The 15,627-nt window shown below is 44.2% G+C and overlaps 1 protein-coding gene across 1 annotated transcript in view; it reads left to right on the top strand.

Annotated features, from left to right (window-relative positions):
• Window positions 1-15,627, top strand: part of RAPGEFL1 (Rap guanine nucleotide exchange factor like 1) — a 108,298-nt gene that overhangs the window by 68,618 nt on the left and 24,053 nt on the right. Inside the window, exons 7-8 of the mRNA XM_040331183.1 lie at window positions 3,476-3,573; window positions 6,783-6,905. Coding sequence (XP_040187117.1) covers window positions 3,476-3,573; window positions 6,783-6,905 — 221 coding nt within the window. The remainder of the gene's footprint in view (window positions 1-3,475; window positions 3,574-6,782; window positions 6,906-15,627) is intronic.

Below are 15,627 nucleotides of genomic sequence, written 5' to 3'. Positions count from 1 at the left end.
CCGCAGAGGTGATCAAATACCACCAAAAGAAAGCTCTATTTGTTGGAAAAAGGACGTCAATTTTGTTTGGGAGCCACGTCGCACGACCGCGCCATTGTCGGTTAAAACGACGCAGTGCCGAATCGCAAAAAGTGGCCTGGTCTTTGACCAGCAAAATAGTCCGGGGCTTAAGTGGTTAAAAGTCCCAAGGTTTCTTCCCTCTTCCCTTCTTCTTTACGATAATACTGGGATGTGGTGTCCTCATTTCTCTGCCCTATCTGTCTAAAAAACCAACTGTATGCGGCCACTACAAGCCTATTCTGGGCACTCTCTTGTGATGGATCATCCAAAAAACAATTAGATTATAAGGGAGGATACCTTCTATACGGCTTGTAAAGGGTCAAGAAGTAGGAATCTAGCACAGGAACCCATTGGTCGTCACCCAAATTTGAAATATCGGTTGTACACCAATTTGATCTTTAGAAAATATCAACTCTGATGATCTAATGATATTTTTACACATTCTTGCTAACAATATGATCACTTCTTTTGCACAAACTAGCCGGTAATTGTATGTTTAGTGGCACTTTAAATGTAGGGGAATGGGATGAGATTTTGCTGTAGCCTGTGTCGGAATTTACGGTCATGATTAAAGAGACCCTATTAGCAGGGATCTAAATTCACATGACTGTTAAGTCAGAACGGGTCCCTAGAGAATCTTGTTAGGAGCCGGAGAAGCTAATCAATCTTGTTAGCATGCGGATGGCTTAGTCTCTCTGTTGGTCTCCAAGCGCTGTGTCAGCACTTCCATCATTCTAGAACAATGAGGAGCTCTGACAGTGAAGGCACGGAGCAGGAGTGCTGGATTGACAGAGCTGCCTAGTGAGGGGACCGTTTCTGTTTCAATAAGTGCACCTGTCATGTGGGTTTACAACCATGGGAAAATGTTTAGAACTGTCTGCACTATCATTTACAACCAAAATTGCCAATAAATATACCATTTAATAATTACTCCCCTTCAAAGCAGCAAAGTACTCACCTTCCCTTTGCTCTGTTCAGTCACTAGGAGTGAGAAGAGGACACAGTGGGCCAGATTCAGAGAACACTTACGCTGGCGTATCTTCAGATACGCAGCGTAAGTGTCCAGATGCGCCGTCGTATCTATGCGCCTGATTCCTAACACTAGATACGCCTGAAATATGGCTTCAGCCGACCGACGTAAGTTGCCGTACGCCGTCGTATCTTGGGTGCATATTTACGCTGGCCGCAAGGGACGCTTCCGTAGATTTACACATCGAATATGCAAATGACCTAGATATGCCAATTCACGAACGTAGTTGCGCCCGCTACGCCGTTTACGTAAGGCTTACGTCCGGCGTAAAGTTACCCCTGATATATGAGGCGCAAGTAATGCAAAGTATGGATGTCGGATCAAGCGTATATTTTTATGCTGTTTACGTAAGTCGTAGGTGAATGGGGCTGGGTGTAGGTTACGTTCACGTCGTTGCCATTGAGCCATCGTATCTTAGGGCGTAAATTCAACGTGATTCTGACCATGCGTGCGCATGCGCCATTCGTTCGTCGCTTAATTTACATGGGGTCACGATTCATTACAATACAACATGCCCACTACCAGCCTACTTTAAATTAGGCGTGCTAACGCCGGCCCATTTACGCTACGCCGCCGTAACTTAGGGAGCAAGTGCTTTGTGAATACAGTACTTGCCTCTCTAGGTTACGTCGGCGTAGCGCATATGAGATGCGCTACGCCCGCACAGAGATACCCCGATCTCTGTGAATCTGGCCCCCTGTGTATTTGGCTTACTCACTTTACTCCCACCCTATGACAGTACTGGAGCACTTAAAGGAGGAGAAGCGATTCCCGCCCCCCCCCCCCCCTTTCAAACCGAGGTCATGGACACAAAAAAGACCACCTTTTGGGAGAGATCCAACAAATGAAGCTGATTGTAAAGGCAGAAGACTTTTTATCTTAATGCGTTCTATGCATTAAGATAAAAAGCCTTAATTTCATGTTAAAAAAACAAAAAAATATATAAAAAGCCTTCTGTGTGCAGCAGCCTTCCTAATACTTACCTGAGCCCCCCCTCAATCCAGCGATGTCCACGATTGCCTCGGCCATCCTAGACTCTCCCTCCTGATTGGCTGAGACACAACAGCAGTGACATTTGGCTCCCGCTGCTGTCAATCAAACTCGGCTAATGAGAAAGAGGGGGCAGGGCCGGACCCCAGCTCCGAGTCTGAATGGATACGCAAAGCTGCAGCTTGATTGGGTGCCCCTAAAGCAAGCTGCTTGCTTTGGGGGTACTCAACAGGAGGGAGGAGCCAAGAGCTCCAGCCAAGGGACCCAAGAGGAGGACTGGGGCTGCCCTGTGCAAAACCATTACACAGAGCAGGTGAGTATAACATGTTTGTTTATATGAATAGAATAAAAAATTTGATTTTACAATCCCAAACCCGATTTTATTTTATTTGCAGAGAACAACCTCTGTCCGTTCCGCCCCCTTGCTGTGAGTGACAGGTTATTTACATATCTCATGCACTAGCCTGGAGAGAGGCATTATTTTTTAATTCCCACCCCCACTCCTTTTCTGAAGTCATGTGGTTACTTTTATGGATTTTGACTGGATGTTGGTGATCATAGCAGAATTTAGTGTAAGGAATACACAGGAAAAAATGCATATTGACCAGGGGGAGTGTAGAGGTGGGCGGGGAGTCTACTGACATCACGACTCCACCCACAGCGCTCCAGACAACGGATCCACCCACAGAATCTGCAGTTGTTCAGTTCTTATAACAGACAGAGGGGAGACATTTGACAGGTAAGGGTACATGCAGGAGGCATCTATATCCTCATAGATCAGCACTATGGCAGTAGTTTAGAAAGGATGAGAGTGGCTTTACATCCACTTTAATCCCTCTGTACATTAGAAGCTTGCTCTAACCCTTACCTCAACTATCTGGCATTATGGCACTATCCTTGAGTTACTTTTCATCTCATCAATTTCTCTCCGTGTACAGAGCTCTGATGAAGGGGGACCCCTGGAGCTCCCGAAACATGTGGGCTTTGGTTTTTACTTGGTAGAAAACACAGATAAACCATTTAGACTTATGTTTACTGTGGCTTTTCCTTTTATCCAACCATGTTAAGCCCGTCAAGGCATCTTTGGAAGCTTCTTAATCCTGGTACGCATTAAGTTTTGTTTTTCGCTGCATTGAACGATAAAAAAACTGACAGCTCCGGTCTGAGCCGCTGTACTAACGATCCAACGTTGGTACAGCGCTCTCCCCCTGCTGTGCTGTTGTGTTCTGACAGGGAGAAATACATAAAGGGAGTGTCCATCTGTATCTGAATATCCACTTTGGGTAGGCTTAACCCTTAGAAACAAACGATTTGTAATTAATCTGTAGTAGCTTGGAATTCCAGTCTGGGGTTTGTAATATTTCCTATGCTCAGTCTCTTTCTCTCTGTCTACAGACAAGGTTCTCCTGAAGCCGGATGACGGTTGCATCTTTACCACTTTGGGCATTAACAGTCACTTGTTTGCATGTAATCGGGATGAGCTGTGCTCTTTGGTAAGAAGCAGTTTATTTCTTCTGATATACTAATTTTATTTATGTATTGACTTTTTGAACTTTCACCCCCTTCCTGCCCAAGCAATTTTTCAGCTTTCAGAGCTGTCACAATTTGAATGACAATTGCGCAGTCATGCAACACTGTACCCAAATTAAATTTTTATAATTCTTTCCCCACAAATAGAGCTTTCTTTTGGTGGTATTTGATCACCTCTGCGGTTTTTATTTATTGCGCTATAAACAAAAGAAGAGGGACAAGTTTGAAAAAATCACAATGGCCCGGATTCAGAAAGGAGATACGCCGTCGTATCTCTGAGTGTGCGGGGTCGTAACTATGCGACTGATTCAGAGAATCAGTTACGCATAGATTTCCCTAAGATCCAACCTGCGTAAGTGTCTTACACCGTCGTATCTTAGGCTGCATATTTACGCTGGCCGCTAGGTGTCGCTTCTGTATATTTACGCGAGGAATATGCTAATTAGGTAGATACGCCGATTCAGAAACGTACGTCCGGCCGGCGCATTTTTTTACGCCGTTTACGTTCGGCTTTTTCCGGCGTAAAGTTACCCCTGCTATATGAGGCATAGCCAATGTTAAGTATGGACGTCGTTCCCGTGTCAAGTTTTGAAAATTTTACGTCGTTTGCGTAAGTCGTTCGCGAATAGGGCTGTACGTAAGTTACGTTCACGTCTAAAGCAATGACGACTTGCGGCGTAATTTCGAGCATGCGCACTGGGATTTTTTCACGAACGGCGCATGCGCCGTTCGTAAAATACGTCAAATACGTGGGGTCACAGTGAATTTAAATAAAACACGCCCACATCATCTACATTTGAATTAGGCGGGCTTACGCCGACACACATACGTTACGCCGCCGTAACATAGGGCGCAAGTCCTTTCTGAATACGAAACTTGCGCCCTAATTTACGGTGATACGTTACGCCCGCCGATAGATAGACAATTCTATCAGAATCCGGGCCAATATTTTTAACTTTTTGCTATAATAAATATCCAATTTTTTATTTATTTTTTAAACAAATTTTTTCCTCAGGTTTGGCCGATACGTATTCTTCTACATATTTTTGGTATAAAAAATCGCAATAAGCATATATTGATTGGTTTGCGCAAAAGTTATAGCGGCTACAAAATAGGGGATAGATTTATAGCATTTTTATTATTTATTTTTAACTAGTAATGGTGGCGATCTGCGATTTTTTTCTTTTTTTTTTCTTTATCATGACGGCGATATTGCGGCGGACACATCGGACACTTTTGACACATTTTTGGGACCAATTACATTTATACAGTGATCAGTGCTATAAAAATGCATTGATTGCTGTATACATATGACTGTCAGGGAAGGGGTTAACACTAGGGGGCGATCAAGGGGTTAATGTGTTCCCTAGGGAATGATTCTTACTGTGGGGGGAGGGGACTGACTGGGGGAGGTGACCGATCGTTGTCCTTATGTACAAGGGACACACCATAGGTCTCCTCTCCCTGACAGGACGTGGAATTTGTGTGTTTACACACACAGATCCACGGTCCTGCTCAGTTACTGGGCAATCGCGGGTGCCCGGCAGACTTCGCGGCCGCCGGGCACGCGCATCGGGTTCCCTGTAATGCAGTGGGTGCACGCCTCCTAGTGGCTCGGGAAGGCGCCACGTCATATGGCGTCCACCCAGAACCAAGAGGCTCATCGTCCCGCCATCATATGACGGTGGGATAGTGGTTAAAAGCTCAAGCTGCAGTACTCGCACTTAATCTAGAGCTGTCCTCTGCAGTACCTCCTTCTTTGCTCAAGATGTCCTCTAGTTTTTGGGTTGAATGACGTCCAGAGGCACTCAATCTAGAAGAGGAAGGCGCGTGAGTGCAGGTAGTCATGACCTCAAAGTGTATTGAGGCAGAGAGTGGCTCTGTTGTCATCAGAAAGCCTGGAGTTAGTTTTCAAAGAGGACCTTCGCTCACATGGTAGAATTTCCTTCACTGAATTTCTCCTTCCTTCACAATGGTGAAAAGTGAACCTATTTTCCTCACGTTTACTTTTTTTTCCCATTCTATCCGCCCCTCTGTCTCCATATTTTGCCTAGGCGAGAATAAGGTGCCTCTGCTTCAGGTGCCTCCTAGGATATTCACATCACATATCTCACGAGGCTTTAGAGCTTCTACGCAGCGCTGAAGGTAGATGGTCAAATCTCTGGAGGAGGGCGGACCTGTAGTGCATCATCAAGGGGCCAGCTGCCTGAACCTGGAAGAGACAGCAGGCTCCTGATGAGGTCAGAAAAGAAGTTGGTGGTGAAGCAGGGAACCGCAGATCACAGCAGAATATTGAAAGGCCGGCCATAGACGGAGCCACTCAATTCCCCCATCAACACATCGGTCTTGATAGGGGAATCCCTACCTCAGAGTTATTGTATTGCTATAACAGCCGCTAGCATTGATCGCATGTAAAGTCTAACAGGCTGGCTGTACCCAAGTTAATCACTCGATCACTTGGGTACATTCAACCTGCCCATACATGGTCCCAATCCTGCTGAACCGGCTATGTCTGGCTTAGGTTCGTAAATTAAAGATAACCTACCAAAGCAGGTAACGGAGGTATACAGCGAAGTTTCTATCCCTTTAAAGAGGGGTTCACATTGGATCTTTAGAGATTGATTGGCAGACAATGAAAAAATAAATGTTGCCTCCTTTACCACTTGTTTTAACCCCTAAAAACCCATACAACTGTGCCCCAACAGCATGCATTGCAGTATGGTTCCATTTAGTTGAACGGATACTGCCCAGCAAGCAAGATGGTGAGAATACATTTTAGAAAGCATTGCAGGCACAGTGTATGTACACCCCCATCCACTGCCTTTGCAGCTTAAGGGAGAGTGGTTGAGGGGACTGTAAAAATGTGTCTCAGCCCCAAACCACCAATGGAAATGAGGACTTTGTGCTGGCAAGATTAATCCAAATTTGGAGAGAATCCAAGGCCCTGCCGCTGCAGCCTGCCACTGATGGTAAATCTGCTAACTGTCAGTGACTAGGCATAGGTATCCAAGAACAGCATTTGCTTCTTGATCATCTCCAAAAATGTATGTGACTGAAAAGGATTATTTCTTTGAACAGATAGCAGAAAATGAGTTGCATATTATAGTAAATGTCCTTGTAGAACCTCCTTATGTTGGCAGCATATAAATACAAATACTTCATTTTCTCATAGGTTCCTTTGCCAGAAGAGGTCCAGCTGCCTCCTGAGGATTCCCATATTCATCGAATAGAGGCAGAAGATCTAGCCAATCACCTCAGTGCTTTTCATTGGGAACTTTTCAGCTGCGTGCATGAGGTGAGCCAATCAAACCGAATTAGGCACCATTTAGAACTGATTGAACAATGCTGGCGAGCGATTGCATTTGCGTCATTCTTTGTAAGCCAGTCTACACCTGATGGTTGGAACAGACACCTAAAACATCCAGACACCAAACCGCTTTGCTTACTCGTAGCCCTGTATTTTTATTCCCTGTACTCCGAGGCTGGGTTCTCGCTATACTACATGACAGCAGTACGACTTTCATCCTACGACATCGGTGCTACATTTATCCTACATTGGTCCAACATCCATCCGACTTTCATGAACAGGATACTTCTTTGATCTGACTTTATGATAGTCTGACTTGTTTTTTGACCAATCAAAACAATCCCAGTGTGACATAAATTCCTTTTACAGCTGCTGTAATCACATCTCGGATGTCAAAAGTTGGATAATAAGGATAAGGATCCTACTTTGATCCGACTTCAATGATATTCAATGGGCTGAAGTAGGATCAATGTCGGACCAAAGTAGTACAGGGAGCATTTTCAAAGTCGGACCGACTTGTGTCGGACCAGTTAAGACAGCTCTCATAGGGAAACATTGATTTTCACACGTCATGCGACATGAGCTCCCAATGTCGGAGCGTTTGTCGGACCAGTGTGAACCCGGCCTGAAAGCTCTCGTCATTAGCCCAGGCTGAAACTTGATTTTTTTTACTTTTGGCCATCTGCAGTGCACGCACAGACGGCAAAACAGGATTGAGAGATACAAAGAAGGAATCAAGAATCCCTCTAGATGTGAATTCTGCTTTGTAAAATTGCCTATCTTGGGTCATATGTGAGGTGGGTTTGGGCTGGCCATATCTAAAGTCATATTGGGAATGCCTTCATATTGCAGCTCCTGTTCTGTCATTGATTAGGGCAGGGCTTAAAGGAATAATTGTCCACCCATCTTCGGCCTCATCTTTTCTTTGCGCCCCGGTTTTCTTTCCTCTATTGAACCTAAACCTGGCACTTGCAGGTACGATGAAACCCGGTTCTCTTCTTTTTCTCCCATGATGCAGCACTGGTTGCCATGCCTCAACACTGTCAGATGGGTTGGGTAGGTTGTCCTTACCGCATTTGTTTTCTGCATTTACTATTTGTTAAGTCCATCTAAATCTGCAAATCATCTAACACAGGCATCCTCAAACTACGGTCCTCCAGCTGTTGTAGAACTACACATCCCATGAGGCATTATAAAACTGACACTCACAGACATGACTAGGCATGATGGGAATTGTAGTTCCTGAACAACTGGAGGGCCGTAGTTTGAAGACCCATGATCTAACACTACTCTCTACCCAGACTGACTGCTGCTGTCCAAGGATGTTTCCATTGCTCCACCATAGTTCTAGGTCTAACCCTGGACTCTGAGCTACCCTTTAGGCCCCACATCCAATTACTGTCCAAATCTTGCCGCCTCAACATCCCAAAAATACGCCTTTCTAACCAGTGACGCCACAAAGCTCATAGTTCACTCCCTGGTCATCTCTCGCCTTGACTACTGCAACTCCCTTCTCATTGGCTTAGCTTTACAAATGCTGCCCCCCCCCCCCCCCATTCAGTCCATCATAAAATGCTACTGCAAGGCTCATCTACCTTAACAACCACTTCGTGTCTGCTACTGCTCTCTGCCAATCCCTTCATTGGCTTCCGCTCACCCACCAAAATTAAATTCAAAACACTAACAACCACTTACAAAGCCATTCACAACTCAGCCCCCACCTACATCACTAGCCTAGTCTCAAAATACCAACCCAATCATTCTCTTTGTTCCTCCCATGACCACCTGCTCTCTCTCGTTACCTCCTCACTTGCTCACCTCCTGGACTTTTCCAGAGCCTCTCCCATCCTATGGAACTCCCTACACCAATAATCTGTCCAATTTATTTCCTACTTTGTTTGCTTTTAGACTATCTTTGAAAACTCTCCACCTTGGAGAAGCCTATCTTGCCCACACCTAACACCTGTAGAGAACAAACTAATAAGCCTGGACGGCAGCACTCCGATACAACATATTTATTAGGTTAAAATCCAGTGTACAGCAGTCGATCCATGCAGTACAAAGGGGAGGGGAGGGGGGGGGTTTGAGCTAGGCTATGACTAAGCACCAGATTCAGGTGTGAAACATGTAAGCTGTTTGCATCCCCCCTTTTGTACTGTATGGATCGACTGCTGTACACTGGATTTTAACCTAATAAATATGTTGCATCGGAGTGCTGCCGTCCAGGCTTATTCGTTTGTTCTCTGATCCCAGCAGAGCCCTGCACCTGAGTGCTCATCAAGGGTGTTGTATCACTTGGAACCTGTGCTTTGAGAGCGGCTTTTCTTTTTCTTCTACCTAACACCTGTACTTTGATTTTCTCCATCAGCTCATCCCCCACAGTTAAGGTCCTTTCACACGTGCGGACCGTTTTTTAGATCAGTTTTTTATCATCAGTTGATCAGTTTTACATCCGTTTTACATCCATTTTACATCCATTTTACATCCGTTTTACATCCGTTTTACATCTGTTTTTCTTCCGTTTTTTCATCCGTTTTTTTTTTTTGTTAGAACTTCATTTTTATTACATATTTTGATGAAAAACGGATGTTAGCGGATCGGATCGGATGTTAAACGGATCGTCCGCTAACATCCGTTTTTCGTCCGTTCCGGATGTTAACGGACGTTGGCGGATGCTCATCCGCTAACGTACGCTATCCCATTGGAAAGCATTGCAGTCCGTAAACGGACGTATGAAAAAACGGACGAACGGTCCGCACATGTGAAAGGACCCTTACAGTGCATCCGGAAAGTATTCACAGCGCTTCACTTTTTCCACATTTTGTTGTTATAGCCTTATTCCAAAATGGATTAAACTTATTATGCTACTCAAAATTCTATAAACACCCCATAAAGTAGAAAATGGGTGGGAGTAATATCTGCGCTTGGTAAAAACAGCAACAAGATAGCAGCTAAGCACTATAACCCTGATATTAGGCACAGAAATAAATATACAAGAAAAAGTGCTATAAAAATTCATCAAATAATACAAATGAGTGTAAACTATAGATAAAGTGCAGATGTGCAAATATTAACCGTGACTGTTGTACAATATTCCTGTAAGATCAGCAAAGTGCAGAGACGAGAATAAATATAGTACAAAATGAACACATATGTAAAAATGCTTTAAGTTCATTAAGAGAAATCCTTATGAGACATGGATCCAGTAAGTAGGCTTCACACTTCACAAGTGATTTCAAAGACTTGACCATGTGAGACCCGTCACCACATAGAGACAAGAGGCTTTCCAGAAAGCCAGCGACCACCCTTATTCGGGGGGGGTCACAAAACTCTTGTTGGATCTGGGATCCATTGCAGGGGATGATGTCCTTGGCGTCCCCCTCTGGAGGTTTCCACAGATACCAGGGTATTCGTCAGATTCAATACGATCGCATCAGTGCCAAAGTGCAAATATGCAGAAAAAACTCCAATAGTGCCTTTAAACTTGCTTTAATGGAGGGTAATGCAATGCTGCATGTAAACGGAATAACCCACATTCAAGTTATCCGATTAAAATGAATAAAAATAGAATTCCAAACAAAAGATAAAATCGCATTAACACGCAAGGGAAATCGCGCATGCGTAGAGCGTGTGTGCGTAACGTCCCGATGATCGTTTCGTCAGATGTGACGTCATCGGGGTTCCCTCGCACTTCCTAAGCTGATCTTACAGGAATATTGTACTACAGTCACGGTTAATATGTGCACATCTGTACTTTATCTATAGTTTACACTCATTTTGTATTATGTGATTTATTTTTATAGTGCTGCACTTTTATTGTATAAATACCCCATAATGACAACATGAAAAAAGTTTGTTTCAAATCTTTGCAAAGTTATTAAAAATAAAATGTCCATAAGTATTCACAGTCTTTGCCATGACACTCACAATTGAACTCGGGTGCATCCTGTTTCCACTGATCATCCTTAAGAGGTTTCTACATCTTGATTTGATTCTACCTGTGGTAAATGTTGTTGATTAGACGTGATTTGGAAAGGCACACATCTGTCTATATAAGGTCCCACAAGTTAACAGTGCATGTCAGAGCACAAACCAAGCCATGAAGTCCAAGGAATTGTCTGTAGACCCCTGAGACAGGATACAGATCTGGGGAAAGCATTGAAGGTCCCAATGAGCACAGTAGCCTCCATTATCCGTATATGGGAGAAGTTTGGAACCACCAGGACTCATCCTAGAGTTGGCCACCCTGCCAAACTAAGTGATCGAGGGGAGAAGGGCCTTAGTCAGGGAGGTGAGCAAAAACACGATGGTCACTGACAGAGCTCCAGCCTTTCTCTGTGGAGATAACCTTTCCAGAAGGACCATCTCTGCAACACTCCACCAATCAGGCCTGTATGCTAGAGTGACCAGACGGAAGCCACTTCTCAGTGAAAGGCACATGACAGACCGCCTGGAGTTTGCCAAAAGGCATCTGAAGGGCTCTCTGACCATGAGAAACACAATTATCTGGTCTGATGAAACAAATATTGAACTCTTTGGCCTGAATGGCAAGCGTCATGTCTGGAGGAAACCAGGTACCGCTCATTGCATGGCCAATACCATCCCTACAGCGAAGCATGGAGGTGGCAGCATCATGTTGTGGGTATGTTTTTCAGCGTCAGGAACGGGGAGACTGGTCAGGATCGCGAGAAAGATGAATGTTGGAATGTACAGAGACATTTTCTATGAAAACCTGCTCTAGAGTGCTCTGGACCTCCGACTAAGGCAAAGGTTCATCATCCAACAGGACACCAACCCTAAGCACACAGCCAAGATAACAAAGGAGTGGCTGCGGGACAACTCTGTGAATGTCCTTGAGTGGCCCAGCCAGTGCCCTGACTTGAACCCAATTGAACATCTCTAGAGGGATCTGAAAGTGGCTGTGCTCCGACTCTCTCCCCATCCAACCTGATGTAGCTTGAGAGGTCCTGCAAAGAAGAACGTAAAAACCTGTCCAAAAATAGGTGTGCCAAGTTTGTAACATCATACTCAAAAAGACTTGGAGGATGTAATTGGTGCCAAAAGTGCTACAACAAAATATTGAGCAAAGGCTGTGAATACTCGTATACATGTGATTTTTTTTATCGTGTTTTTTTGTTTTTTTTTTATATATAAAATTTTTTTTATATATAAATTTGCTACGATTTCAAACAAACTTCATTCACTATGTCAATATGAAGTATTGTTCGTAGAATTTGGAGGAAAATAATGAATTTAATTCATTTTGGAATAAGGCTACAACATAACAAAATGTGGAAAAAGTGAAACGCTGTGAATACTTTCCAGCTGCACTGTATTATCTTTTGTATCCCTTGACCCTTCTAGATTGTAAGCTCCAATGAGCAGGGTCCTCTGATTCCTCCTGTATTGAATTTTAAGTGGTACTGTCTGCCCTTATGTTGTAAAGCGATGCGTAAACTGTTGGCGCTATATAAATCCTGTATAATAATAATAATAATAATAGAATAGAATAATGTGGGGGCCATTCAATGGTATCAATTCCTTCATTCTTCAGTAACTGGCTGCATACTCGCTGCACCATTGTAGGGTCTGATAATGGGTCCAAGGATTTCATCCTGATACCCAATGACAGTCAGGGTGCCATTGTGTAGCCTGTAGAGATCTGTGCGTCACTCCATGGATATGCTTCCCCAGACCATCACTGACCCACCACCAAACCAGTCATGCTGGACAATGTTTCAGGCAGAAAAACATTCTCCACTACTTCTCCAGACTCTTTCACATCTGTTGAATGTGCTCAGGGTGAACCTGCTCTCATCTGTGGAAAGATTAGGGCGCCAGTGGTGGACCTGCCAATTCTGGTGTTCAATGGCAAATGCCAATCGAGCTCCACGAGCAGTAGCACAGGGCCCACTAGAGGACGTTGGGCCCTCAGGCCACCCTTATGAAATCTGTTTTTTGATTGTTTGATCAGACATTCACACCAGTGGCCTGCTGGATGTCATTTTGTAGGGCTCTGGCAGTGCTCATCCTGTTCCTCCTTGCACAAAGGAGCAGATACCAGTCCTGCTGATGGGTTAAGGACCTTTTACGGCTCTCTCCTAGAGTAACTGCCTGTCTCCTGGAATCTCCTCCATGCTCTTGAGACTGTGCTGGGAGACATGGCAAACCTTCTGGCAATGACACGTATTGATGTGCCATCCTGGAGGAGTTGGACTGCCTGTGCAACCTCCATGGTGTCCAGTTATCGCCTCATGCTACCATTATATCACTACAGTAGTGACACTGACCCTAGCCAAAGGCAAAACTAGTGAAAAACAGTCAGAAAGATGAGTAGGAAAAAAAATGTCAGTGGCCTCCACCTGTAAAACCATTCCTGTTTTGGAGGTCGTCTCATTGTTGACCATCTAGGGCACCTGTTAATGTCCTTAACACCAAAGCAGCTGAAACAGATTAGCAACCCCCTCTGCTACTTAACTGATCAGGTCAATATCCCAGGAGTTTAATTGACTTGATGCTATACTCTGGTTAAAAAGTGTTCCTTTCATTTTTTTTTTGAGCAGTAGAGAAGCAGAAAGGTGAATTTCTGAGACACGATGAGGCAGGATTGAGCCTAGCTAGAGTTGCACAAAGGACAGGCACCTGGAAAGGTGAGAAATCCGGTAATAACATGCATGAGAAATAAGGAGAGGCACCGCAAATAACCTGGTCTGAAAAGAGAAAAGAAACGGCTTGTGGTAAATATAGTCTCGTGATAAGACAAGCCCCTGATTGCCTCGGGAACAGCCTTTTACTCTGACAAACACCATGTTCAGCAAGTAACATGTTATTGGCCTATTTATAGTGTGGGGATGTGTCAGACAGAACACAGTATGTGGGATCTACAGATTTTCTAGCACAATTACTAATGAGCATTGAACTAGAGTGACTAACCAGGGATTTTGTCACAGGCGTCATTGTGTAGCAGCTAAGGGGTAATCAGTAAATTGAAAGGCAAGGTGAGTCACACCCCTGTATTTCACGATAAGTGGCCCTCTGTGATTTCATAGCACGCAGCAATCCCAACCTTACGGGGTTTGGGTCCTAAAAGGGTGAGGCTTGTTAGAAGTGGGAGCAATCAGGGGCAGATCAGGAACAGATTTTGGTGGTATGGGTGGGAGTAATGTGTCCTTTGGGAAGGGATACACACTAATAAATGCTGCTGGATATCTATGCAGGGGGAAAAAACATTGGGATCAATCGTCTAATAATCTATTCATTAGTATAAAGCTTTCGAGAGTCGATCACAACAGTTAATGCGAAAATATCCAAAGGGGCAAGCGTGAAAATGTTGTCTTGTAATATACCAGAACGAACAATTTATGTGCAATTAGTATTGTACTTTTACGGAAAAAATATTGTGACCAAGCATGCTCGGAAACGAAAGAATACTGGTGAGGGGGTTAGCTCAGCAGCTGGTGTGCGTGACCCCCTGGATGGGTTCACTGCACAAAAATTAGGCCCAGAAAACAACAGTGAAGGTGAAAAAACAGATGGTTTATTTACCCTGTGTACAATGGTCTAAAAACGGCAAAGCAAAAAGAATTAGAAAATAAATCCTTGCCAACTTGGCCACTTACTACACACAGGTTCCCTGGCTATCAATTGGGTGCAGCCTTGTGCTGTCCCCAGCACCTATCTCTCTGTTAAAGAGGCTTGCCACACAGACGCCATCTCACTGCACAGACTTGTATCACGCTCCCCAGTCTAAACAGGCCCAAAACTGGTTCCAGGATGGAGCAACTCCCTTTGCATGCTGGGAGTTTTTTGTAGAGGCCTTAAAGTGGATGTAAACCCAAAAGTGTTTTTTTTTTTTTTTTTTTTATGTCACACTGTAGAGTATAAGATTTCCTATCATCTGTGCCCAGTCTTGCCATACAGAGTTAATCCAGCTCTGAGCAATCCTCGTTTATTGTTCAGTGAAAATTAACAGACTTCCAGATAAAAGCCTGTCTAAATAAAAAGTCCTTTCCGTCCTATTGCTTCGAGTGACAGGGTTTTTACATTTCTCGTGCACTAGCTTGGACAAATGCACATTCCTGGATGTTTATCATAATATGGGGGGTGATCCACAGTTCATTGTGAGAGGTAATGTATGTCACTCGAAGCAAGGGGACGGAAAGGACTTTTTATTTAGACAGGTTTTTACTGAACAATAAAAGAGGATTGCTCAGAGCTGGATTAACTCTGTGTGGCAAGACTGGGCACAGATGATAGGAAATCTTATTCTCTACATTGTGACATCAAAAAATAAAATAACATTTTTGGGGTTTACATCCACTTTAACAAACACCTTATGCTATATATGCATTGGTAGACCATATGTTCGTTTATTCCTATGGAAGAACATTCATTCTGTGCTGCAGAGATGGAGACTCTGGGCCGGATTCAGATAGGAGATACGACGGCGTATCTCCAGATACGCCGTCGTATCTCTTGAGTGCGGGCCATCGTAACTATGCGACTGATTCAGAGAATCAGTTACGCATAGATTTCCCTAAGATCCGACCAGCGTAAGTGTCTTACACCGTCATATCTTAGGCTGCATATTTTCGCTGGCCGCTAGGTGGCGCTTATGTATAGTTACGCGATGAATATGCTAATTAGGTAGATACGCCGATTCAGAAACGTACGTCCCGCCGGCGCATCTTTTCACGTCGTTTACGTTAGG

The sequence above is a fragment of the Rana temporaria genome, chromosome 12, assembly GCF_905171775.1.
Source record: "Rana temporaria chromosome 12, aRanTem1.1, whole genome shotgun sequence".
Taxonomy (NCBI): domain Eukaryota; kingdom Metazoa; phylum Chordata; class Amphibia; order Anura; family Ranidae; genus Rana; species Rana temporaria.
Note: the sequence above shows the minus strand (reverse complement) of the source record. Positions and strands in the feature narration are given on the sequence as shown.